Genomic DNA, 27,255 nt, shown 5'->3' with positions numbered 1-27,255 from the left:
GTTAACATTCATTTTAAGAGGGCTGAAATAAAACAGCAGAGATGTACTGCTGAGGCTGTATAAGACTCTGGTCAGACCACATTTTGAATATCAAGAGCAGTTTTGGGCCCCCATAACTAAGGAAGGAAGCACTGGCTTTGGATGAGGCTCAGAAGAGGCTTACAAGAATGATCCTGGGAATGCAGGGCTTATGAAAAAAAAAAATGCCTGAGATCTCAGAGTCTGTACTTGGGAGTTTAAAAGGATAAGGAGGTGAATCTCTGTCCAAGTCCCCAAAGAATCATTTCAAGTCCGTCAGAGTCACATGCATTTTCTCTCACCCAAATGTATTGCATGAGTTGCACCTGATGCGGAATCCTCTACATTGAAGAGACCGAGCACAAACTTGGGAACCAGATCAGGGAACATTTATGGTCTGTACGTTTCAATCAATCCACCTTCCAGTTGCCAGCCATTTCAACTCACCTTCGTACACCATGAAGGCATGTCCATCGTGGACCTCCTCTGTAGACATCACAAGGCCACACACAAACTGGAGGAAGAACACATCTCTGCCTTAAGACCATGAGGCCTTAACATTGAATTCACCAACTTCCAAATCTCCTCACGGCCTACTTCATCTTAGGCCCAGCCTTCCCTCTCCAACCCCTTAATCTGAGCCTACCTGTTGATCTTCCTCACTACATATCCACTCCACCCTTTCCCTGACCAATCATAGCACCTACCTGCATCCACCTACCCATCCCACCCACTTTTCCCCCAGCCCTCTCCCTCTTTATTTCTCAGGCTCATCCCCTCCTCCAGCCCCGATAAAAGGTTTCAATTGGAAACAGACTCCCCTTCACCCCGATGCTGCTTGAACTGCTGTGCTTTTTCTAGCTACATTCTTTATCCACTCTGACTCTCCAGCATCTGCAGTCATCATTATCCCCAGGGGTGAATCTGATGAAAAAACTTACAGAACAGAGGGGCCTGGATAGAGTGGAAGTGAGGAAATGTTCCTCTATGAGAGACCAAGATCTGAAGGCACAGCCTTGGACTGAAGGAACAAACTTTACAACTGAGATCAGGAGGAATCTAAGGGCAGTGAATCTATAGAACTCATTGCCACTGAAGGCTGTGGAAGCCAAATCATTGAGTTTATTTAAGACAGGGACAAAGACTTGATTGGGAAGGGGATCAAAGGTTATGGGGAGAAGGCAGGAGAATGTGTTGAGAAATATATCAACCATGATCAAATGGCAGAGCAGACTCAATAAGAGCAGAATTAGGCCATTTGGTTTATGTCCTATGATCTTATGGTGTCAGCTTTATTTTCCAAAACTCCATTGACTCAGCGATGGACCCATTAGATTGAAATACAAATGTAATTCTTTTATTCAGAAAGGGGAAACTCCAGGTCAGTTAGCTTAACACCAATCATAGAGTCATACAGCACAGAAAAACAGGACCTTTGGTCCAACCAGTCCATACCAAACAGTTTAGTTCAACCTGCCTGCTCCTAGCCCATATCCCTCTATTCATGTACAAGGGAAAATACCAGAAGCTATGATTAAACAAGTTAAAGCAGGACACTTGGATAAGTTCATTGCATTCAGGCAAAAGCAAGAAGTGTTTGAGAAGGGGAACATCATGTTTGGCCAATCATTTAGAGCTCTTTGAACAGATAACATTGACTGTGGAAAAATGAGAACCTTTGGATATATGGTACTGCAATTTCCAAACAGCACCTGAAGTGTTACATCAAAATGTTATTACAGAAAATAAAAACTCAGACCACAAGCATATTGTTCAGGGCAGTCTACAAACTGCTGTAAATTAGGAAAAAGAGTATATATTTAAATAAGCAGCTTTACTTGGATTTAACTGAGAAAGGTCGGGCCAAGGTAATTAAGTAACAAACATAACATAATGGAAGCAATGTTAAAAATTAAAGAATGATCTCCAAAGACTTAATGTATGAACTTTGCCTTATTAGAGTGAAATAAGGTCCCCACAAATTTAATTTTCTTTAAAGGGAGTAACTAGCAAGCTTAGTTGAAATGGACATCATGACACCACAGCACGACCCTGATATGTTCCTTCTATACTATGTGGGAAATCATGACCATTTCCAGTGTCCACGTGCTCAGATGCAGCTACTGGCTCATAACACTTTTTTGGTGCTGGAGCTGCAGGTAAATTTACTGTGGAACATCCACGATGCGAAGATTGTTCTGGACAACAGAATGAGGCGGTCACGATAAAGACTGAACAGATACAAAGGGGGATGGGTGACCACAAGGCAGACTACAGGAAGGCTGGAGCAACCAATGGTTACATGCAACTGTTTTTATTGGGTTGGGGGAGAAGATGAGGAGGATGATGAGGATGAGGAGGACACAACGACGACAACCACCATGGCTGCAGGATCATTCCTTATGCTTTCGCCCCATACATGAGCTGCTACCATACACTACCCATTGTTAGCTACTAATAATTTTGATTTGATTAGATTTGTTACTGTTGCACATACTTAGGTACAGTAAAAGGTTTTGTTTTGTGTTCAGCACAGGCATATCATACCAAACCAAACAGTTCATAAAGGGGATAGAACAGAGTGAGGAATTTCAATGTTACGGCTGCAGTGAAGGGACACAAAAAACAAGATCAACATTAGGTTTGCCATTTGAGCGGTCCATTCAGAAGTCTAATGACAGTGGGGAAGAAGCTGTTCTTGAACTAGTTATACGTGTGTTTAATCTTGTGCATTTTCTGCCAAATGGAAGTGGTTGGAAGACATATAACTCAAGTCCAAGGGATCTTTGTCATGCTGGCTTGTGAAGGCAGCCGAAGTGTAGATGGAAGATTGGCTTTCATGATGGACTGGACAGTGTTCACAATTCTCTGTAGTTTCTTATGGGCCTGGGCTGCCATCCTAATCCACAATACATCTGGAATAGAACATTTTCTATGGTGTATCAAAAAGAGTTGGCAGTGTCCTTATGAACATGCAGAACTTTCTTCGCCTCCTGAGGGAATAGAGGCATTGTTCTGCTTTCTTGACCATCGCATCAACATGGGTGGTCCAGGACGATTATTGATGATCCTAAGAACTTGATGCTCTCGACCATCTCCACCTTAACTCCATTGATATAGGAGTAAGCCCTTCAAGTCATTATCTGAAATCAATGACTAGCTCTTTAGTTTTGCTGACGTTGAGGGAAAGATTGCTATCTTTATACCATGCCACCAAGCGTTCTCTCTTTCCTATATTCTGCCTTGTCATTGTTTGAGATCCAGTCTATAACAGCAGTTTCATGAGCAAGCTTGTAAGTAGAGTTAGGATGAAATTTGGTCAGAGTGTTATGAAGGTGTAGAGGTACACTATACCTTTAAGAGAGTTGAAAGATTAACAAGACTGACAAAATACAGAGTTCTGAACAATGTAACACTTGGTCAAAAGTAATAGGAGCAGATGGATTGCCATGAAACAAAAACAAATTCAAATTTGGCCAGTTTAAATTATGCCCCAAGATACCAAAATCCAATCAAATTTGAATTTAGTACTTTTCTAGTATCAAAACCAATGAAACAATCCGATATTTTGGGGCACAAAATCAGACATTTTGAACAGTTATGGGGATAACTGCCATGGACCAGCAAATGTAGACTGCCAGCTGAAGGGCTCTCTAAAAAGGTACCTGTCTATGAAGAATGTGCAGTAGAACATCAAGGCTGACCTGGAGAGAGAATCTACAAAAGAGAATTGACAAAGCTGACTGGTTTTTTACATCTTAAATTGGGATTATTGTTTTTATAAAACTTGGACTAGTATTGTACAGTAGGAGGTAAAAGGTTTTAATATTCTCAGTTGGTCTTAAAGAATAAAGTTGTTCATATTTACTTTAAATAGTGACCTCCAGGATAGCTCTTTTCTTCTCAAATTTTAACAGATTGCAGCAGGAGGTGAGCTTCTCTGTGTGGCTGGATTAAATTCGCAAAGGGGTTTACCTTGTGTCATAATAGTAGTCATAAATGCACAGGGAGTACAGTGAGGCATTGAGTATGCAGCCTTGCAGTGTTGAGGATGGTCGTGGAAGAGGTGCTGTTACCTATCCTCATTGATTGCAGTCTGTGGGTCAGGAAGTTGAGGATTCTGTTGCTGAGGGCATACCAGAAGTCTCAGTTTGGAGGTTAGTTACAGTGTTGAAGGCAGAGCTATTGCTGCTAAGTAGAAGCCTGATGTAGATATCCTTTATCCAAAAGTTCCAGGGATGAGTGTAGGGCTAGGTAGATGGGGTCTGCTGTAGACCTGTTGCGACGTAATGAGAACTGCAAGGGGTTAAGGCAGGCTGGGAGGCTAGAGTTGACATAAGCCATCACCTCTCGAAGCACTTCGTAATTATGGAGGTCAGAGCCACTGGGTGGTAGTCATTGAGGCACACTGAATGAATTTTCTTTAGCACCGAGATGATGGTGGTCTTCTTCAAACAGGTGTGGACTTCAGATTGTAGGAAGGAGAGATCGAAGAGGTCAGTGAATACTCCTACCAGCTGGTTTGCGCAGGATTTTGGGATTCCCCCTCATAAATCGCTTTCCGTGAGTTCACTCTCAAGGCGGCTGATTTGATAATCTGGAATAGCGACTGAGGGAACAGATGTATCAGAGACTATCAGGGCAGGTGATACCTGAGATTACTATTGCCCCAGGAGCCACTATTAGTTCTCCAAGACTGATGTTTAATCTTTCTTTGTGCTTTATCTCCATGCATAGTCTACTCTCCTCCCACCATCTCCATCTTCTGCATATAAACAATACTTTTCCTCGCTACCACCAGTTCTGAAGAAGGGTCACTGGACCTGAAACATCAACTCCAATTTCTCTCCACAGACCTGCTAAGATTTTCCAGCAATTTCTGTTTTTGTTTCAGATTTCTACCATCCACACTTCTCTCATTTCCTCATTAGGATAGTATGTTGCCTCCTTGGTACCAAGGTCAAAGATGTCAGGGTTACTACCAGTCACAAGCCAATGAAAGAAGAAATAACAGGCTATAACAGATCTACAAGTGGCTGGAGAAGTGGTGTAAGAAGAGGTATTCAGATTCCTGGTAACTGGTTCTGGGCTGTGCATATATAGGTAAAGGCATGTGTGGTGTCTATGTAATGAGTAGATTGGTAGAGTGGTGGGAACCTGACCAGGGACAAATGAAAATAAACAAAAGGCTGAATGATAAGCAGCAAAAAAATGGAAAGCAGACAAAAATGTAAAGAAAAACAAATGGGCCACAATGCAAAAAAAAAATTAAAAACACAGGTTCAAAGGCTCTGTGTCTTAATGCATGGAACATTTGCAGTAACTGATAAATTAGCAGCACAAATCGATATAATACAGTTGCAATTCAAGGGACACTGCTGCAGGGTGACCAAGAATTAGAACGAAGCATTCATTATTTAGGAAGGACAGACAAAAAGGGAATGGAGGAGGGGAGCATTGTTAGTAAAGGACAAATTCTTGTAATAGTGAGGAAACATACTGATTCAGAAAATCATAATATGAAACCTGTATATTGGGAAATTAAATAACCAAGGGGCAGAAAATGTTGTTGTGGGGGTTGTTTTTAGGTTCCCAGACAGTAGTGGAGATCAAGGGCAGGAATTAAACAAAGAACAAAACACGCATGTATTAAAATTACAACTGTAATCATGGGTTTCTTTAAGCAAAGCATTAAAAAAAAAGAGTAGGCTTTTCAGCCCTTCAAGCCTGTTGCACCATTCAATATCATAATGGCTGATCATCCAGTGTGGTACTCTGTTTCTGCTTCCTCCCTATACCCTTTCATCTCTTTAGCCCTAAGAATACCTAAATTTTTGAAACTATACAATGTTTTGGCCTCTACCATTTTCTGTGGCTGAGAATTCCACAGGATTACCATTTTTTGGGTGAACATGTTTCTCATCTCAGTCCTAAATAGCATATCCTGTATCCTTGCTTCAGGACGTCCTGGTCATTGGGAACACTTTCCTTGTGTTTACAATGTCTAGCTCTGTTAGAATTTAACAGGTGTCTATGAGATCTCTCTTTCTTCTAAATTCTAATGAATGTAATCCTAACCAATCCATCCCAGGAATTGGTCTGGTAAACCTTCATTGCATTCCCTCCAAATCCTTCTTCAGACAAGGAAGACAAAACTGTACATTAAACCCCAGATATAGTCTCACCAAGGCCCTTACAAGTGCAAGTGCAGCAAACTATTCCTGCGTCTTACTCAAATCCTCACTATGAAGGCCAACAGACAATTTGCCTTCTTCACCCCAACTGCACCTACATGCTTACTTCCAGTGACTGACGTAAACAAATACCCAGGTCTCATTAAACCTTCCCTTTTTCCAGTCTATCACCATTCACATCATCTACCATCCTGTTTTTGCTACCAAAATGGATAACTTCACATTTATCCACATTACACTTCACCTACCATGCATTTGCCCACTTACTGAATTTATTCACATCATACTGAAGCATCTCTACATCCTTCTCACAGTTCAACCTCCCACCTGCTTAGTTTCATGTGCAAACTTGGAGATATGATGTATAGTTCTCTCATCTAAATCATTAATATATGATGCAAATAGCTGGCGTCCAAGCACTGACTCTCATGGTACCCCACTAGTCACTATCTGTCATTTGGAAAAAGACCTGTTTATTCCAACTGCTTCCTGTATACCAACCAATTCTCTATCCAGCTTTAAACTATGCACTGTAATTTTACATGCTAACCTCTTATGTGACTTTACAAAAAGTCTTCACCAAGTCCAAGTAAAGCACACCCAGTCGCTCCCCTTTATCAACTCTACAAGTTGCACTTTCAAAAAGCTCCAGATGTCTAGCTTGATTCCCCTTTTGTAAATCCATGCTGACTGACTGATCGGTCACTGTTTACCAAGATGTGGAGGAGCCGGTGTTGGACTAGGGTGGACAAAGTTAAAATCACAACACCAGGTTACAGTCCAATAGGTTTCTTTGGAAGCACTAGCTTTTGGAGTGCTGCGTCTTCATCAAGTTGCTATGGAGAAGAACCATAAGACACAGAATTTATAGCAAGTGATTAGTGTCAGGACCACAAGATACAGAATTTATAGCATGACACTGTAATCACATGCTGTAAATTCGACTGGAACCTCCTTAATGCAGATGGTCTGATGGAGCAGTTTTTGTCAGGGGTGTTCAGGAGGGTTTCCTTATTCAGTATGTAGACAGGCCGACGAGGGGAGAGGCCACTTTGGATTTGATGCTTGACAATGAGCCACAACAGGTGTCAGATCTCGCAGTGGGAGAACACTTTGGTGATAGTGATCACAACTGCCTCACATTTTCCATAGCCTTGGAGAGGGAAAGAGTAGTTATCAAGGGAAGATATTTAATTGGGGAAAAGGGAATTATGATGCTATCAGACAGAAGTTGGGAAGTACAGACTGGGAGCAATTGTTCCACAGAGAGGGCACAGCAGACATGTTTAAGGAGCAGTTATTGCGAGTGATGCACGAATCTGTTACTCAGACAGGTAAGGAGGAGTAAGATTAAGGAACCTTGGATGACGAGAATAGAGGAGCTTCTCGTCAAAAGGAAGAAGGCAGTTTACATAATGTGGAGGAAGCAAGGATTAGCACAGTTTTAGAGGATTACAGGCTAGCTAGAAAGGAGCTCCAAAATGGACTAAGGACAGCCAGGAGGGGGCATGAGAAAGGCTTGGCAGGAAGGATTAGAGAGAAGCCAAAGGCATTTTCCTCACACATGAGGTAAGAGAATAATCAGGGAGAAGGTAGGGCCGATCAGGGATAGCGCAGAGTACTTGTGCAAGGAATCTGAGCAGATAGGGCAAAGCCGAAGTGAGTATTTTGCTTCAGCTTTCACTAAGGAAAGGGACCTTGTTGTGAATGAGAACTTTGAGGAGCTGGGATACAGGCTTGAATAGATCAAGATTGATGAAGTTCATGTGCTGGAAATTTTGGCAAACATTAAGATTGATAAGTCGCAGGACCAGGCCAGATTTATCCTAGGCTGCTCCAGGAAATGAGAAAGGAGGTTGCTAAGCTGCTGGCGAAGTTCTTTGCTTCTTCACTCTCCACAGGAGTCGTACTAGAGGATTGGAAGGAGGTGAATGTTGTTCCTCTTTTCAAGAAGGGTAATAGGGAAATCCCTAGCAATTACAGACCAGTCTTACGTCTGTAAGGTTTTGGAAAGAATTCTGAAGGATAGGATTTATTTGGAAAAGCATAGCATGCCTAAAGGCAGTCAGCATGGCTTTGAGAGAGGCAGGTCATGCCTCACAAATTTTACTGAGTTCTTTGAGGAGGCGACAAGACAGGTCAATGAAGGTCAAGCAATGGATGTGGTGTATTCGGACTTCAGCAAGACATTTGATAAGGTTCCCCATGGTAGGCTCATTCATAAAATCAGGAGATATGGGATACAGGGAGATCTGGCTGTCTGGATTCAGAATTGGTTGGCTGACAAAAGGCAGAGAGTGGTTGCAGATGGAAAGTATTCTGCCTGGAGGTCAGTATTGAGTAGTGTCCTACAAGGCTCTGTTCTTTGTAATTTTTATAAATGACTTGGATGAGGAGGTTGAGGGGTGGCTTAATAAATTGACAGATGACACAAAGGTTCGAGGTGCCGTTGATAGTAGCGAGGGCTATTGCAGGCTGCAGTGTGACATTGACAGGATGCAGAGCTGGGCTGAGAAATGGCAGATGGAGTCCAACCTGGATAAATCTAAAGTCATGCATTTTGGAAGGTCGAACTCAAATGCCGAATATAGGATTAAAGACAGGATTCTTGGCAGTGTGGAGGAACAGAGGGATCTTGGTGTGCAAGTACATAAATCCCTCCAAGTTGCCACCCAAGTGAATAGGGTTGTTAAGAAAGCATATAGTATTTTGTCTTTCACTAACAGGGGGATCGAGTTTAAGAGCCACAAGATTTTGCTGCAGCTCTACAAGTCCCTGGTGAGACCACACTTGGAATATTGTGTCCAGTTCTGGTCACCCTACTATAGGGTAGATACAAAGGCTTTGGAGAAAGTGCAAAGAAGGTTTACCAGAATGCTGCCTGGACTGGAGGGCTTGCCTTATGAAGAGAGGTTGACTAAGCTCGGACTTTTCTCTTTGGAGATGAGGCAGAGAGGTGACCCGATTGAGTCAATAGCCAGAGACTTTTCCGTAGGGCAGGATTGACTGGCACGAGGGGTCATCGTCTTAAGATTTTAGGAGAAAGGTATAGAAGGGACTTCAGAGTAAGGTCTTTACGCAGAGAGCTGTGAATGCATGGAATGCTTTGCCAGTGATGGTGGTGGAACCAGAGTCATTAGGGACATTAAGCAACTGCTGGACATGCACATGGATAGCAGTGAATTGAGGGGTGTGTAGATTAAGTTATTTTACTTTACATTAGGATTAATTCTCTGCACAACATCCTGGGCCAAAAGGCCTGTTCTGTGCTTTACATTTCTATGTTCTAAAACTCTGAGCCCCAGATGAAAGGCATTGAATCGATTAACAAATAATCAATTATCCCAATGAAATAGTGCCTGCCCATCTTGTTCAGATAATCGAGGTTCCCCTATATACCAGTGCAATTCCAGTCAGTTCTATTCAGATAACAGAATTATCTGTTTGCCAGTGCTGCACCTCATGATTGAACAATGACACTCTTTCACTGTGAGGCTGCTGACCTCAGACAAGGCAGAACTTCAGCACAAAGGTTTTACTGAACAAGAAGCTTGCCAGACAGCATTTAAGCACCTAACTGATGCTTGATTTAGCAAATTCTCTCACTGGTATGATAGGAAGTTAAACTGTTTGAAGATGCCTGCCCCAACACTTAGTGCACAGAGCACTAAACTCTGGTCCAGGTGTTTGGCAGTCTATTAAATGCTGTGCACATCAGAGACGAAAAACCAAAATGCAATATATTTACTTTTCGATCCTGAAAGCAATTACTCAATTGCATATTTTACTTGGGTAAATGAATAATGAGGACATCACGATGGCTCAGTGGTTAGCACTGTTGCCTCACTTTGCCAGGGACCAGAGTTCGATTCCCACCTTGGGCAACTGTCTGTGTGAAGTTTGCAAATTCTCCCTAGGTCTGTGTGGATTTCCTCTGGGTATTCTGGTTTCTTCCCACAATATGAAGATATGCAGGTTAGGTGAATTGGCCATGCTAATTGCCCACAGTGTTTGCTGCATTAGTCAGGGGTAAGTATAGGATAAAGAATGGGTCTGGGTGGGTTACTCTTTGGAGGGTCAGTGTGGGCCAAATGGCCTGTTCCATACTATAGGTAATCTAATCTAATTTGAAACATTCATTAGCAAAACTGTATAGGGACAAACTCTGTTGCAAATTGAAAAAGGTTTTTGAAAGGATAATCCAATAGAAAAGGAAAGTTGCATGTTGATTAAGGATGCCAAGGTGTCTACTCCACATTGCTGGATCAAGCCTCCAACTGAGTCAAAGAAAGAACTAGCATCTGTGTAACTGCATTTTCTGACAAAGTGAGAATATACAACTACAAAAGGAAAATCCCAGGAATTTCCAAGTAGAAAACATCCCGTGTGTGCAAATACAAGGAGCAATTGGAACCAACGACCTAGGAAGGGAAAAGGTTGAGATTCTGAAGGTTGATTACAGATGGTTAGGCAGGAATTTATAAAGGAGGTCCTCAACAGTAGTAATATCTGGATTACTCCCAGTGCTACGAGCTCGTGAGGGCAGGAATAGGAGGATACAGTAGATGAATGCATGGCTGAGGAGCTGGTGTATGGGAGAAGGATTCACATTTTTGGATCATTGGAATCTCTTTTGGGGTAGAAGTGACCTGTACAAGAAGGATGGATTGCACATAAATTGGAAGGGGACTAATATACTGGCAGGGAAATTTGCTAGAGCTGCTCGGGAGGATTTAAACTAGTAAGGTGGTGGGATGGAACCAACGAGATAGCGAGGAAAGAGATCAATCTGACACTGCTACAGTTGAGAACAGAAGAGAGTCAGTCACGGTAGGCAGGGATAAGGCAGGATTAATAAATTAAACTGCATTTATTTCAATGCAAGGAATCTAACAGGGAAGGCAGATGAACTCAGGGCATGGTTAGGAACATGGGACTGGGATATCAGAAACTCCAGAAACATGGCTCAGGGATGGGCAGGACTGGCAGATTAATGTTCCAGGATACAAATGCAACAGGAAGGATAGAAAGGGAGGCAAGAGAGTGGCATTTTTGATAAGGGATAGCATTACAGCTGTGCTGAGGGAGGATATTCCTGGAAATACATCCAGGGAAATTATTTGGGTGGAACTGGGAAATAAGAAAGGGATGATCACCTTATTGGGATTGTATTATAGACCCCCTAATATTCAGAGGGAAATTGAGAAACAAATTTGTAAGGAGATCTCAGCTATCTGTAAGAATAATAGGGTGGTTATGGTAGGGGATTTTAACTTTCCAAACATAGACTGGAACTGTCATAGAGTTAAGGGTTTAGATGGAGAGGAATTTGTTAAGTGTGCACAAGACAATTTTCTGATTCAGTATGTGGATGTACCTACTAGAGAAGGTGCAAAACTTGACCTACTCTTGGGAAATGAGGCAGGGCAGGTGACTGAGGTACCACTGGGGGAGCACTTTGGGACAGCGACCATAATTCCATTAAATTTAAAATAGTGATGGAAAAGGATAGACCAGATCTAAAAGTTGAAGTTCTAAATTGGAGAAAGGCCAATTTTAATGGTATTGGCAAGAACTTTCAAAAGCTAATGGGGGCAGATGTTCGCAGGTAAAGGGGCGGCTGGAAAATGGGAAGCCTTCAGAAATGAGATAACAAGAATCCAGAGAAAGTATATTCCTGTCAGGATGAAAGGAAAGGCTGGTAGGTATAGGGAATGCTGGATGACTACAGAAATTGAGGGATTGGTTAAGAAAAAGAAGGATAGATCGAGTGAATCCTTAGAAGAGTATAAAGGAAGTAGGAGTGTACTTAAGAGGGAAATCAGGAGGGCAAAAAGGGGACATGAGATAGCTTTGGCAAATAGAATTAAGGAGAATCCAAAGGGTTTTTACAAATACATTAAGGACAAAAGGGTAACTTGGGAGAAAATAGGGCCCTTCAAAGATCAGCAAGGCAGCCTTTGTGTGGAGCCACAGAAAATGGGGGAGATACTAAATGAGTATTTTGCATCAGTATTTAATGTGGAAAAGGATATGGAAGATATAGAATGTCGAGAAATAGACGGTGACACCTTGCAAAATGTCCATATTACAGAGGAGGAAGTGCTGGATGTCTTGAAATGCATAAAGGTGGATAAATCTCCAGGACCTGATCAGGTGTACCTGAGAAGTCTGTGGGAAGCTAGAGAAGTGATTGCTGGGCCTCTTGCTAAGATATTTGTATCATCGATAGTCACAGGTGAGGTGCCGGAAGCCTGGAAGTTGGCTAACATGGTGCCACTGTTTAAGAAAGGTGGTAAGGACAAGCCAGAGAACTATAGACAAGTGAGCCTGACGTCGGTGGTGGGCAAGTTGTTGGAGGGAATCCTGAAGGACAGGATGTACATGTATTTGGAAAGGCAAGGACTGATTAGGGATAGTCAACATGGCTTTGTGTGTGGGAAATCATGTCTCACAAACTTGATTGAGTTTTTTGAAGGAGCAACTGAGGATTGATGAGGGCAGAGTGGTAGATGCGATCTATATGGACTTCAAAATGGCATGCGACAAGGTTCCCCATGGGAGACTGGTTAGCAAGGTTAGATCTCATGGAATACAGGGAGAACTAGCCATTTGGATGCAGAGCTGGCTCAAAGGTGGAAGACAGAGTGCGGTGGTGGAGGGTAGTTTTTCAGACTGGAGGCCTGTGACCAGTGGAGTGCCACAAGGATTGGTGCTGGTCCACTACTTTTTGTCATTTACATAAATGATTTGGATGCGAGCATAAGAGGCACAGTTAGTAAGTTTGCAGAGGACACCAAAAGTGGAGGTGTAGTGGACAGAGAAGAGGGTCACCTCAGATTAAAACAGAATCTTGACCAGATGGGCCAATGGGCAGAGAAGTGGCAGGTGGAGTTTAATTCAGATAAATGAGAGGTGCTGCATTTTGGGAAAGCAAATCTTAGCAGGACTTATACACTTAATGGTAAGGTCTTAGAGAGTGTTGCTGAACAAAAGAGTGCAGGCTCATAGCTCCTTGAAAGTGGAGTCGCAGGTAGGTAGAATAATGAAGGTGGTGTTTGGTATGCTTTCCTTTATTGGTCAGAGTATTGAGTACAGGAGTTGGGAGGTCATGTTGCGGCTGTATAGGACATTGGTTAGGATGTTGTGAAACTTGAAATGGTTCAGAAAAGATTTATAAGGGTGTTGCCAGGGCTGAAGAATTCGGTCTATCGTGAGAGGCTGAACAGGCTGGGGCTATTTTCACTGGAGCGTTGGAGGTTGAGGGATGACTTTATAGAGGTTTACAAAACCATGAAGGGCATGTATTGGATAGACAATGTCTTTTCCCTGTAGTGAGGGAGTCCAGAACTAGAGGACATAGGATTAGAGTGTCCTTTCGGGGCAACTTTTTCACACAGAGGGTGGTACGTGTATGGAATGAGCTGCCAGAGGAAGTGGTGGAGGCTAGTACAATTGCAACATTTAAAAGGCATTTGGATGGGTATATGAATAGGAAGGGTTAGGAGGGATATGGGCCATGTGCTGGCAGGTGGGACTAGATTGGGACTAGATTGGGTTGTGACATCTGGTCGCATAGATGAGTTGGACCGAAGGGTGTGTTTCCATACTGTACATCTCCATCACTCTATGACTAAAAGCAGATGACTGGTAAATTAGAAAATTTTACCACAAGTTGCTCAAATTTACTTTGCGCATGCTTCTGCTCACAGTTAGACAATGGGCAAGAAAATTACATTAACATTTTTAAAAATGCCCACCCCAACAAAATCAGGCCAGAATGTCTGAATATCAATGCAAAAATTCCTTCTTTAGACCTGTTACATTGGCTTATTTAATGGACTAGATATTCCTCTCTGCAGCAAAACATTAGCTTACAACAGTGACTGCCTGAAAAATATCTCCGCTACAACCTTATGAAAGCATCCTCGAATTAGTATAAGCAGCAAGGGTTTCCAATACCACTATTGCCACACTTCCTACAGACCTGAATTAATCACAAGACGACTGGTCCCTTGGGTCAAGTCTTTGGCCTAATGACAACAGAGTTCTTTTTTGCCCAAGTGATTCATATATGCAAATATCTTCAACATGTAAAAAAAAGTTATAAACTTTTAAATACTTTGAACAGTTTTAATCAGTTTTTAAAGATTTGCAAGATCTGGCCTTTGGTTCATCTCCAGAAGCCCTACCCCGGCAATGTTTCTTGCTTTCTAAGTGTTATTTCTGACATTAACAGGATTGAAGAACCAGGTGGATGTGGTAGGGAGGGGAGCAGGGGAACTGGAGCTGAGGAATACTGGAAAGCCATTGAAGCCAACAACAGCTGGAGAAGTGTCAAACAAGAGGGGCAGAAGAAAATCACAAAAACATTATTTGTTGATCCTCTACAGAGTCTGGGATTTAATAATGGAAAATCAAGCAATGGTAGAGGAATTGAAGAGATATTTTGCATCTGTCTGCACTGTAAAAGGATACAAGCAAGATCCCAGAAATAAGTCTACATCTAGAGATGAAAGGAAGGGAGAAGCCTTTTTTCTGAAAAAATACTTAAATGGAAACAGTGCCAGTTAGGCTAGCATTTATTGACCATCCTTAACTGCATAACTGAAAACTAACAGGTCCTGATGGATTTCATCTTGGTGTCTGACAAGAAATGGGTGCTGAAGATAGTGGATGTATTGCTTTTAATTTTCCAAAATTCCCTGATCCGAGAAAAGGTTAAATTTTAAAATAGCTGATTTGACTTCTCTATTCAAGGAGGGAGACAGTCAGCAAAACCTATAGGTCAGTTAGCTTAATATTGGTCGTAGGGATGATATTGTAATTAAGGAGATTATTAGAAATCTCAATTTAGAACCATTTTGTCATTATCAAAATTGGGAAATTCGTGTCGAAGAATCACAGAATCCCTACAGTGTGGAAGGAAGCCAATTGGCCCATCGAGTCAGCACTGGCTCTCCAAAGAGCATGGCACCTAAACCCAGACCCCTATCCTACCCCCATTACTCTGTGGGGTAATTTAGCATAGCTAATGCAGCTTGACTTCCACATCTTTGGACTGTGGGAGGATGTGGTGTGTTAGGATATTTGGACTGAAACTAACTTTTACATCTCGGACTACCCAGCACAGAAACTATGAACCTTAAGAATATACTGGACATTCAAACTCAACCAAAGCCCATTCACACATACTCTAACCATTGGGAAACCAACTGCCTTCAGAAAGAAACATAATGGACAACACAGATCTGAGTGGAGATAATGGGTCACAGTCTGTATAATTGCTATCCCTGATCTGATCTGGGGGAAGAGCCTTTTACAACAAGTTTCTACAGAAATAACTTTCCCACAGGCTTCCAACCCCAACAAGTAGCTTCAGAACCAAGAACCACAGAGGCTGAACAGAGAAGTGGAACTGGGAAGCCAAACCTAGGGCATCATTGCAACAAAGGACATGGGGTGGGCGGGCGGGAAGAAAAGAGATGGGAGCCCAAGCGCTATCCAAACAACAGTTTCCACACACAGGCCTGTTCTGAACCAAGAGAACCAACGGCAATAACCTCAACAGGCAGCTGTACTTCAAAATCGCATTTTCCTCAGTGGTGAGCTTAGACTTCCAAGGCCCCAAAGGTTCCGTCCTACCTAGCAGAGAGGGAAGGTAGATGGTGACAGTACGTGGGACCTCAAGGGTAGAAAACCTGATTAAGGTTTGAGAGATTAAAATTACTGTCTAGGTTCTAATAGTGTTTTAGCTGAGTTTGGTGTATTTAATTACTGTTCTCTGTATAATTGATATTGTTAATTGCACTGTTTAGTGCTTTTACCTGTATTTATTGTATTATACTTATCTTTTCTATTTAAATGAACAGAAACTTTTTTTTTCCCCTGAAACATCTGTCTCCTGCCTTCTTCATTTCACATTCCCAAAATAAGTCCAGTGTCAGAACCAAGGATCTGGGGGTGATTTGAACCACCTAAAAATCAGAAAATTACTGAGGACAAACCAGAACCCAACAAATGCGATGAGGATGTGTGGACTTCTAAATTATTTACATTCAATATTAATGACTTGGATGACAGCAACAAATATGGTTATTAAGTTTGCTGACAACACAAAGATAGGTGGGAATGTAGGTAAAAACAAGGACTACATATGCTGGAAACCAGAGTCTAGATTAGAGTGGTGCTGGAAAAGCACAGCAGGTCAGGTAGCATATTCCTGATGAAGGGCTTTTGCCCGAAACGTCGATTTTCCTGCTCCTCGGATGCTGCCTGACCTGCTGTGCTTTTTCAGCACCACTCTAATCTAGGTGGGAAAGTAAACCAGTGAAGAGGATAAAAGGAGCCTGCAAAGGAACATATAGAATATTGTGCTCTTGAAAAATCACAACTTTGTGTGAAAAGACTAAGTGAAACAAAAAATGAAGATTATTTGTTGATAGGTTAAGCGATTGGGCAAACATTCGATAGGGTACAATGGGATAAACTTATGAGTAGAAAGGCAAATTGAATATTGTCATTTATTGTATGGAGAATAGAATGTAGAAGCAGAGATGTTTTGCCACAATTGTGATGAGACCACATCTAGAATGCTGCATATGATTTTGGCTTTATTACATGGAATATTATCATCATTAGCAGTTCAGACAAAGTTTGTTGGATTGACTCGTGGGATGAGAGCATCTTACAAGCAAAAGATTGGGCTTGAACTGAAAGTAGTTTAGAAGAATATGTGCTGAAACTTTATTGCTGGAACAGCACAGCAGGTCAGGCAGCATCTAGGGAACAGAAGATTCGACGTTTCGGGCACATGCCCTTCTTCAGGAATGAGCAGAGAGTGTTCAGCAGGAGAAGATAAAAGGTAGGGAGGAGGGACTTGGAGGAGGGGCGTTGGAAATGTGATAGGTGGAAAGAGGTCAAGGTGAGGGTGATAGGTCGGAGTAGGGTGGAGGCGGAGAGGTCAAGCAGAAGACTGCAGGTCAGGAAGGCGGTGCCGGGCTGGAGGGATTCGGCTGAGACAAGGTGGGGGGAGGGGGGATGAAGAAACTGGTGAAGTCCAAGTTCATCCCCTGTGGTTGGAGGGTTCCCAGTCGGAAGATAAGACGCTCCTCCTCCGACCGTCGCGTTGTTGTGGTTTGGCGGTGGATGAGTCCAATGACCTGCATATCCTCGGTGGAGTGGGAGGGGGAGTTGAAATGCTGTGCTACAGGGTGATTGGGTTGGTTCGTCCGGGTGGCCCAGAGGTGCTCTCTGAATCGCTCCGCAAGTAGGCGGCCTGTCTCCCCAATATAGAGGAGGCCACACCGGCTGCAGCGGATGCAGTAGATAATGTGGGTGGAGGTGCAGGTGAATCTGTGGCGGATATGGAAGTTTCCTTTGGGGCCTTGGAGAGAAGTGAGGGGGGAGGTGTGGGCGCAAGTGTTGCACCTCCTGCGGTTGCAAGGGAAGGTGCCGGGAGTGGAGGTTGGGTTGGATCTGACAAGGGAGTCGCGGAGGGAGTGGTCTCTACGGAAAGCTGATAGGGGAGGGGAGGGAAATATATCCTTGGTGGTGGGGTCCGTTTGGAGGTGGCGGAAGTGACGGCGGATGATGCGCTGTACATGGAGATTGGTGGGGTGGTAGGTGAGGACCAGTGGGGTTCTGTCCTGGTGGCGGTTGGAGGGGCGGGGCTCAAGGGCGGAGGAGCGGGAAGTGGAGGAGATGCGGTGGAGGGCATCGTCGATCACGTCGGGGGGGAAATTGCGGTCCTTGAAGAAGGAGGCCGTCTGTGTTGTGCGTATTTTGAACTGGTCCTCCTGGGAGCAGATGCGGCGGAGACGAAGGAATTGGGAGAATGGGATGGCGTTTTTACAGGGGGCGGGGTGGGAGGAGGTGTAGTCCAGGTAGCTGTGGGAGTCGGTCGGTTTGTAGTAGATGTCCGTGTTGATTCGGTCGTCTGAGATAGAAACAGAAAGGTCTAGGAAGGGGAGGGAGGAGTCCGAGACTGTCCAGGTGAATTTGAGGTCGGGGTGGAAGGTGTTAGTGTAGTGGATGAACTGTTCAACCTCCTCGTGGGAGCACGAGGTAGCGCCGATACAGTCATCAATGTAGCGGAGGAAAAGATGGGGGGTGGTGCCAGTGTAGTTGCGGAAGATGGATTGTTCCACATACCCTACGAAGAGGCAGGCATAGCTGGGGCCCATGCGGGTGCCCATGGCTACTCCTTTTGTTTGGAGAAAGTGGGAGGATTGGAAAGAAAAGTTGTTCAGGGTGAGGACCAGTTCAGTCAGTCGAAGGAGGGTGTCGGTGGAAGGGTACTGGGTGGTACGGCGGGAAAGGAAGAAGCGGAGTGCTTTGAGTCCTTCGTGATGGGGGATGGAGGTGTACAGGGACTGGATGTCCATGGTGAAGATGAGGCGTTGGGGACCGGGGAAGCGGAAATCCTGGAGGAGGTGGAGGGCGTGGGTGGTGTCACGGACGTAGGTGGGGAGTTCTTGGACTAATGGGGACAGGACCGTGTCGAGGTAGGAGGAGATGAGTTCGGTGGGGCAGGAGCAGGCTGAGACGATGGGTCGTCCGGGGCAGTCAGGTTTGTGGATTTTGGGCAGGAGGTAGAAACGGGCGGTTCGGGGTTGTGGTACTATGAGGTTGGAGGCGGTGGATGGGAGGTCCCCTGAGGTGATGAGGTTATGGATGGTCTGGGAGATGATGGTTTGGTGGTGGGGGGTGGGGTCATGGTCAAGGGGGCAGTAGGAGGAGGTATCTGCGAGCTGGCGTTTGGCCTCAGCGGTGTAGAGGTCGGTGCGCCAAACTACTACTGCGCCTCCCTTGTCAGCTGGTTTGATGGTGAGGTTGGGGTTGGAACGGAGGGAGTGGAGGGCTGTGCGTTCCGAGGGTGAGAGGTTGGAGTGGGTGGGAGGGGTGTGGGAGTTCAGGTAGCGGTTAATATCGCGGCGGCAGTTTGCAATAAAGAGGTCGAGGGCAGGTAGGAGGCCAGCACGGGGTGTCCAGGTGGACGGGGTGTGTTGGAGGTGGGAGAAGAGGTCGTCAGAGGGTGGGTGAGGGTCTTGATTGAAAAAGAAGGCACGGAGGCGAAGGCGGCGGAAGAATCGTTCAATGTCACTCCGTGTATTGAATTCATTGGCGCCTAACCCCGCCCCCCGGCCGAGTCCCGTCACCGCGCCTAACCCCGCCCCCCCGCCGACCTCTGTCCCCGCCCCCAGGCCTAACCCCGCCCCCACATCCAGCTCCAGTCCCACACCAGGTCCTAGCTCCCCGCCCTGCCGTGTGTTCACCATCCCTCCGGACCTGCCCCTCTCTGAGGATGAGAGATCAGTCCTCAGGAGTGGTCTCACCTTCGTTCCCACACGTTCTCGGGTCAATGAATTCAATACACGGAGTGACATTGAACGATTCTTCCGCCGCCTTCGCCTCCGTGCCTTCTTTTTCAATCAAGACCCTCACCCACCCTCTGACGACCCCTTCTCCCACCTCCAACACACCCCGTCCACCTGGACACCCCGTGCTGGCCTCCTACCTGCCCTCGACCTCTTTATTGCAAACTGCCGCCGCGATATTAACCGCTACCTGAACTCCCACACCCCTCCCACCCACTCCAACCTCTCACCCTCGGAACGCACAGCCCTCCACTCCCTCCGTTCCAACCCCAACCTCACCATCAAACCAGCTGACAAGGGAGGCGCAGTAGTAGTTTGGCGCACCGACCTCTACACCGCTGAGGCCAAACGCCAGCTCGCAGATACCTCCTCCTACTGCCCCCTTGACCATGACCCCACCCCCCACCACCAAACCATCATCTCCCAGACCATCCATAACTTCATCACCTCAGGGGACCTCCCATCCACCGCCTCCAACCTCATAGTACCACAACCCCGAACCGCCCGTTTCTACCTCCTGCCCAAAATCCACAAACCTGACTGCCCCGGACGACCCATCGTCTCAGCCTGCTCCTGCCCCACCGAACTCATCTCCTCCTACCTCGACACGGTCCTGTCCCCATTAGTCCAAGAACTCCCCACCTACGTCCGTGACACCACCCACGCCCTCCACCTCCTCCAGGATTTCCGCTTCCCCGGTCCCCAACGCCTCATCTTCACCATGGACATCCAGTCCCTGTACACCTCCATCCCCCATCACGAAGGACTCAAAGCACTCCGCTTCTTCCTTTCCCGCCGTACCACCCAGTACCCTTCCACCGACACCCTCCTTCGACTGACTGAACTGGTCCTCACCCTGAACAACTTTTCTTTCCAATCCTCCCACTTTCTCCAAACAAAAGGAGTAGCCATGGGCACCCGCATGGGCCCCAGCTATGCCTGCCTCTTCGTAGGGTATGTGGAACAATCCATCTTCCGCAACTACACTGGCACCACCCCCCATCTTTTCCTCCGCTACATTGATGACTGTATCGGCGCTACCTCGTGCTCCCACGAGGAGGTTGAACAGTTCATCCACTACACTAACACCTTCCACCCCGACCTCAAATTCACCTGGACAGTCTCGGACTCCTCCCTCCCCTTCCTAGACCTTTCTGTTTCTATCTCAGACGACCGAATCAACACGGACATCTACTACAAACCGACCGACTCCCACAGCTACCTGGACTACACCTCCTCCCACCCCGCCCCCTGTAAAAACGCCATCCCATTCTCCCAATTCCTTCGTCTCCGCCGCATCTGCTCCCAGGAGGACCAGTTCAAAATACGCACAACACAGACGGCCTCCTTCTTCAAGGACCGCAATTTCCCCCCCGACGTGATCGACGATGCCCTCCACCGCATCTCCTCCACTTCCCGCTCCTCCGCCCTTGAGCCCCGCCCCTCCAACCGCCACCAGGACAGAACCCCACTGGTCCTCACCTACCACCCCACCAATCTCCATGTACAGCGCATCATCCGCCGTCACTTCCGCCACCTCCAAACGGACCCCACCACCAAGGATATATTTCCCTCCCCTCCCCTATCAGCTTTCCGTAGAGACCACTCCCTCCGCGACTCCCTTGTCAGATCCAACCCAACCTCCACTCCCGGCACCTTCCCTTGCAACCGCAGGAGGTGCAACACTTGCGCCCACACCTCCCCCCTCACTTCTCTCCAAGGCCCCAAAGGAAACTTCCATATCCGCCACAGATTCACCTGCACCTCCACCCACATTATCTACTGCATCCGCTGCAGCCGGTGTGGCCTCCTCTATATTGGGGAGACAGGCCGCCTACTTGCGGAGCGATTCAGAGAGCACCTCTGGGCCACCCGGACGAACCAACCCAATCACCCTGTAGCACAGCATTTCAACTCCCCCTCCCACTCCACCGAGGATATGCAGGTCATTGGACTCATCCACCGCCAAACCACAACAACGCGACGGTCGGAGGAGGAGCGTCTTATCTTCCGACTGGGAACCCTCCAACCACAGGGGATGAACTTGGACTTCACCAGTTTCTTCATCCCCCCTCCCCCCACCTTGTCTCAGCCGAATCCCTCCAGCCCGGCACCGCCTTCCTGACCTGCAGTCTTCTTCTTGACCTCTCCGCCTCCACCCTACTCCGACCTATCACCCTCACCTTGACCTCTTTCCACCTATCACATTTCCAACGCCCCTCCTCCAAGTCCCTCCTCCCTACCTTTTATCTTCTCCTGCTGAACACTCTCTGCTCATTCCTGAAGAAGGGCATGTGCCTGAAACGTCGAATCTTCTGTTCCCTAGATGCTGCCTGACCTGCTGTGCTGTTCCAGCAATAAAGTTTCAGCTTTGATCTCCAGCGTCTGCAGACCTCACTTTCTCCTAGAAGAATATGTGGTTAGCTTATTGAAGCATAAAAGATCTGAGAGAACGTGACAGAGTGAATGTTCAAAGGGGATTTCTCCTCTGTAAGAGTGTCTAAAAGTATGGGACACTTAGAAGGTAAAGCACTTCAATTAAGATAGAGAGGAGGAGAATTATTTTATTGCAGAGGATGGAGAATCTATGAAACTCTCCTCCCCAGAGAAGGGTGGTGGCACAGTGAATATTTCTAAGACAGGGAGAAAGATTTTTGACAACAGAATCAAAAGCTCTTGGCGCAGGCAAGAAAATGGGACTGAAACCACAATCAGATCAGACATAATCTCACAGATTAGGTCCAAGGGACCAAATGACCTAATTCTGCTGCTTGATGGTTCATAATTGGGAAAATACAATCTGTTTATTTAGTGGTCAGAGACAAGCATTTGGAAGATTGATTCCTTATTCAATAATGTGATTATCATATCTTACTTGCAGTACGGAAACATATGCCCAATTTGAGGGCCTTTAGACAAGTTGTTTTAAAAATAAAGCCCAGTAAACCATATTTCAAAGTCCTTATTTTAGCATAACAGCTTGCCAGAAGTTGCAATGCATTTCATCACCAATGGTGGTAAATGTCTCGGCACTCATTCTAACTGAGAAAGGAAAATCTAAGCCATTACAATATACAAATTTTTGTATTTAATTAATGTAGCAGAAAACAGGAATTCATGTGAACTTGCTATATTAAGCTTTATTTGGACATAGAATCCCTTCAGTGTGGAAGCAGTCCATTCAGCCCATCACGTCCACACCAATCCTATGAAGAGCATATCAAGCAGACCCACCCCACAACCTGATCCCTGCATTATCCATGGCTGATCCACCCAGCCTGCACATCCCTGGATACTATGGGCAATTTGACATGGCAAATCCACCTAACCTGCATATCTTTGGACTGTGGGAGGAAACTGGAGCACTTGGAGGAAGTTCATGCAGACACAGGGAGAATGCGCAAATTCCAGATAGTCACTCAAGAGTAGAATCGAACCTGGGCCCCTGGCGCTATGTGGCAGCGCTAACCACTGAGCCACTGTGCCACTAACACGTATGGTATTAGTACACACAGACTTTAAAGCCAGCAAAGTGTAGAAGTTTCAGATATCTTGGGTGCAAAGCTACAAAAGTTGAATTTCTAGAAGAACAGCAACAATTTCTCAAGTTTAAATAATATTTCATCCAGATAGCTGCTCATAGGAAATGCTCAACATTTAGACACTTCACACAACTCTATGCAACACTAAAATCCAATCACATTTTCACTACATCCTATGAACACCCATTACAATTTACATGTATCTGTCAGCAAAGATCTTGCAAAGACATCTACTTAAAGTAATTTAAAATCAGATAGGCAGGATAATTTGAATATACTTCACGTATTCTAGTTCTTTAGCTTGAATTATTGAAGAGAAACAAATGGATTAAAAGAAGATTGTATTTTATTTATTGCAAAACAAGATTACACTGAAGATTCACCAAAAAGTGGAAAGAGAATTGAAGACTTTTTGGTCGTCTGGGCACCCTGATACTGGATTTTTTTTAAAAATGACATTATTCTTTTCAACCCTTTTTAACAAGTAACAACCCAGTGAGAAGACCACAATCGTTTTCCACCTCAGTCAGAATCAAACTTTTCCAGGTCAGGTATAGACCTCAGTCACTCAGTAAAGCCTTCCTTTTGCATAATTTAAGAATGCACAAACAAAAGCATTCCATACTGAACTACTGCAACACAATCTGTTGCATCATTGGCATTTGGGAGAATGATGGGAATCTCAAGGAAACCCATAAAATTTGCACAGGACGAGACTGATAAACTGTTTACAAAAGATATTTCCAATGATCAGGGAACACTGAAACAGGGGTCATGTCTAAGGATAGGGTAGGCTCTTTTGGGCTAAGATGAAAAATTGCTTCACCCATACAGTGGTGTGCCTAAAGAATTCACTACTGTAGAAAGCAGTTGAGACCAAAACATTGAATGTTTTCAAGGATTTAGATATAGTTCTAGGTGCTTGAAAGGAAAAATGAACAGTATAGGCAATAGGAGGGACAGAGAAAAAAAACAAATAGTATGGGTTTACTGGTAATCACAAAGTACAGACCTATGACCAGATGATGTAAAGATGATTAGATAATATAGTCATGCTTGCTAACCTGGAATGCAGACTGAGGGGACAGGGCTGGACAAATATATGGATGAGTAGATGTGTAATCTTTTGTACAGATGACAATTCCTAATCAAACAGACTGGAAACTTGTTATCTGTATAAATAGTATAAAACTTTTGTTTTTGTAATAAAGATTTGAACTGTACATCTTTCACGTGTCCATGAGTAAAGTTTTAAACAAGAAAACCTCAGTCTCATCAAGTCTAAGGGGAAATAAAAGATTAAATTCACCCTTTCAGGGCTAAGGGAATCAAAGAATATGTGAAGAAAATGGGAAAAGGGTACAGAGTTGGATGATCAGTCACATTCATATTGAATGGCAGAGCAAGGTGGAAGGGCCAAATGGCCTACTCATGCTCCTATTTTCCATGTTTACATTAACTTTTCTTATGTCCTCTGAATGAGATTGTCACTCTTGCCAATTGCAAACTGGAGTGAGACCACTCAACACTTTTTATTTAAAATCCTTCAGAGAGAGAGGGTAGATAATTATCTGAACTATGAGTTTAACATTGATCTGGGAAAATTGATGTGATATTTGATTCTACCTAATCCCTCTTCAAATACCTTCATGGCAGGCCAAGTTTTCTACATAATTCAGTGTAATCTTAAAGATTCAGGCTCACATTGTTACTAAAGGAAGAAATGTAACACAAAAAAGTCTCATTGCTGACTTGCACTGTACTAAACACTTCTGACACCTTTTTAAAAAAATTCTATTTCACTAAAATGTTGCACACAACTTTAGGAAACAAACTCCAATCCTAAAAGAAAGACTTTTATATTCTTCCTACTCACTCGTATCTGCAGGACTTTGCACACTTTGGCCATCTGGAAAAAATTTAAACATGAAGTTATCCAAAATAAAAATGCATAAAGAGGAGGGGAAGAAAACAAAAGCTTTGAATTGCTGGAAAACACTTGGGGGTTAACTCTTTTGGCAAATAATAAAAACAGAACTGAACAAAAATGCATGACATACAAGAAGATGGTAATGGATCCATGTTTAAAACACATTACCCCACTAGGTCAATTAAGTTTGAAGTGAGGAAGTCGGATTTCAGACTAATATGCAATGTGGCAGTAATGAAGCATTTTATTTTGGAAATAATTCAAATCTGCTGCTTCCGTCTTCCAAGCTTAATACATACAGAGAGGAAATATATTTAGAGTTAAGTTGATGCTTAGAGTTTTGATATTCTTCAAGGCTGATGTGATACTCCAATGCAAACAACAAATTAGTTTCATAAATACCTTCAAGAGATTCAAGCAAAAACTGAATCAGTTAAATAGTTAGCATGCTGGCAATTTGAGTTTGTTGTGCATAGCTGCATCAAAAGCTTCAAGACCACGTGAACGAAGCTTTAGATGCACATCCTTGAGAGAGTTACCTGTAACATCAATTCACAATCATCTCGGCCAACAAAGATCATCTCACGTGGCAGCCGGTGGCGTGTGCCTCTGCTGCTCACCAAAAACCAGGATGTTAAGCTCATTTCTGCAGTTACTCAATGTTGTTTCAAGAACTACGTCATCCTGTGGAGAAAAGAAGGCACAGTTTTAGGGATCGACTTATGCTTCACTGTACGACAAGAATACTATGCATCCTTCTAGAAATGTCAGTGGAATCTGTGCGCTGATTAAAGCCAGATGTCAGAAGTCATCACAGGAAATGACAGAGACTGTTGGATTTGAACAGGCTAGAAATTTATACACAAGCCACCAGCTGATAAAAAGTGCAGCTGCCTGGTACTTGCAGCCTCTGAAAATTAACAGCCAATGATCAAAACAAAATCAACTAAATGTACATTTTCTTTCTTTTTACACAGTGGACTGATTTCCTATGGAGTTAATTACACACACTAATTCTTCCCACATAACATCAAGAATCTTTTGTAAACTAAACAACTGCATCACAATAAATGCATTGCTTTCAGCCACTCAAATAGTGACTTATAATTAACATTTGCAAATGTGCTCTATGATATTGAAACCATTCGGTGCTTACGAATACATCATTGCTGCAGCACAAAAGACTACCTCGGAGGGAACCGATTTACTGTTCCATGGAAAAGTACAGTTTAAGTAGATTTACAAGTTCTTTAACAAAATATTAAAAGACCCAGCACTAATTCACTAGAAAGTTAGGAATGTAGGAACAGGAAATTACCATTCAACCTACTCCATCATTTTGAGAGATTTGGGCTGATCTGTGGCCAAACTCCATTTGCCTGCCTTGAGCCCATATCAGTTGATACCCACACTTTATAAAAATCTATCCACCATGGACTAAAATTTAGCAATTGAGTTAGCCTTGCCCACCATTTGAGAAAGAGCATTCCAAACCTCCACTACTCTTTGTGCGAAGTGATTTCAAATATGCCTCTTGAATAGCCTGGCTCCAATTTTTAGACTATGCCACTGGTTCTACTGGCAATAGTTAATCTTTATCTACTCTGCCTTTCTCTGTCAATATCATGAAGGCCTCAAATCACCTACCCATTAACCTTCTAAATTCCATAAAATAAAGGCCTAATTTGTCTAATTTCTCCTCATAACATAACCTCAAGTCCAGATATCATATTTGTAAACCTGGGTTGAAGTCCCTCCAGGACCAAAACATCCCTCCTAAGATGAGATGCCCAAACCTGCTCACAGTACTCCAAATGGGGCCTAACGAGGGTTTTGCATAACTATTGGATTACTTAAAAAATCCTTTAATATTAACAGTTTATATCATACATTTTCAAACATTGACTATTTTTACTTGTCGATTTTTATAAGAAACACAGACCAAAAAAAATCAGCGCTGATTTCCTGCTATCAAGGGCTACTTAACGCAAAAGAAATTCTCAAGTCCAGGACTTGATATGAACAGTAAAAATACTTAGGTTGATACCGTGACTTCGAAGTGCCGGTGTTGGACTGGGGTGGACAAAACGTCACAACCACCTGATGAAGAAGCGGCACTCCTAAAGCTAGTGCTTCCAAATAAACCTGTTGGACTATAACCTGGTGTTGTGAGATTTTTAACTATGTTGACA

General features: G+C 44.2%; 1 protein-coding gene across 13 annotated transcripts in view; it reads right to left on the bottom strand.

Moving 5' to 3' along the window:
• cep170aa (centrosomal protein 170Aa) overlaps positions 1-27,255 on the bottom strand; it is a 168,710-nt gene that overhangs the window by 110,025 nt on the left and 31,430 nt on the right. For 10 of the 13 annotated variants that reach the window (XM_087991188.1, XM_087991194.1, XM_087991193.1 and 7 more), the window contains exons 2-3: positions 25,603-25,747; positions 25,010-25,042 (exon numbers count right to left, since the gene is read on the bottom strand). In XM_087991188.1, the coding sequence (XP_087847314.1) occupies positions 25,010-25,042; positions 25,603-25,707 (138 nt within the window). In that variant the 5' untranslated portion in view covers positions 25,708-25,747. The remainder of the gene's footprint in view (positions 1-25,009; positions 25,043-25,602; positions 25,748-27,255) is intronic. The other 3 variants (XM_087991195.1, XM_087991201.1, XM_087991200.1) reach the window with 1 other exon arrangement.

Source organism: Chiloscyllium plagiosum, unplaced genomic scaffold (genome assembly GCF_037043375.1).
Source record: "Chiloscyllium plagiosum isolate Xiang-an unplaced genomic scaffold, Cpla_swu_hap1 HiC_scaffold_10, whole genome shotgun sequence".
Lineage (NCBI taxonomy): Eukaryota > Metazoa > Chordata > Chondrichthyes > Orectolobiformes > Hemiscylliidae > Chiloscyllium > Chiloscyllium plagiosum.
The sequence above is the reverse complement of the archived record's forward strand: the minus strand, read 5'-3'. Positions and strand labels throughout refer to the sequence as shown.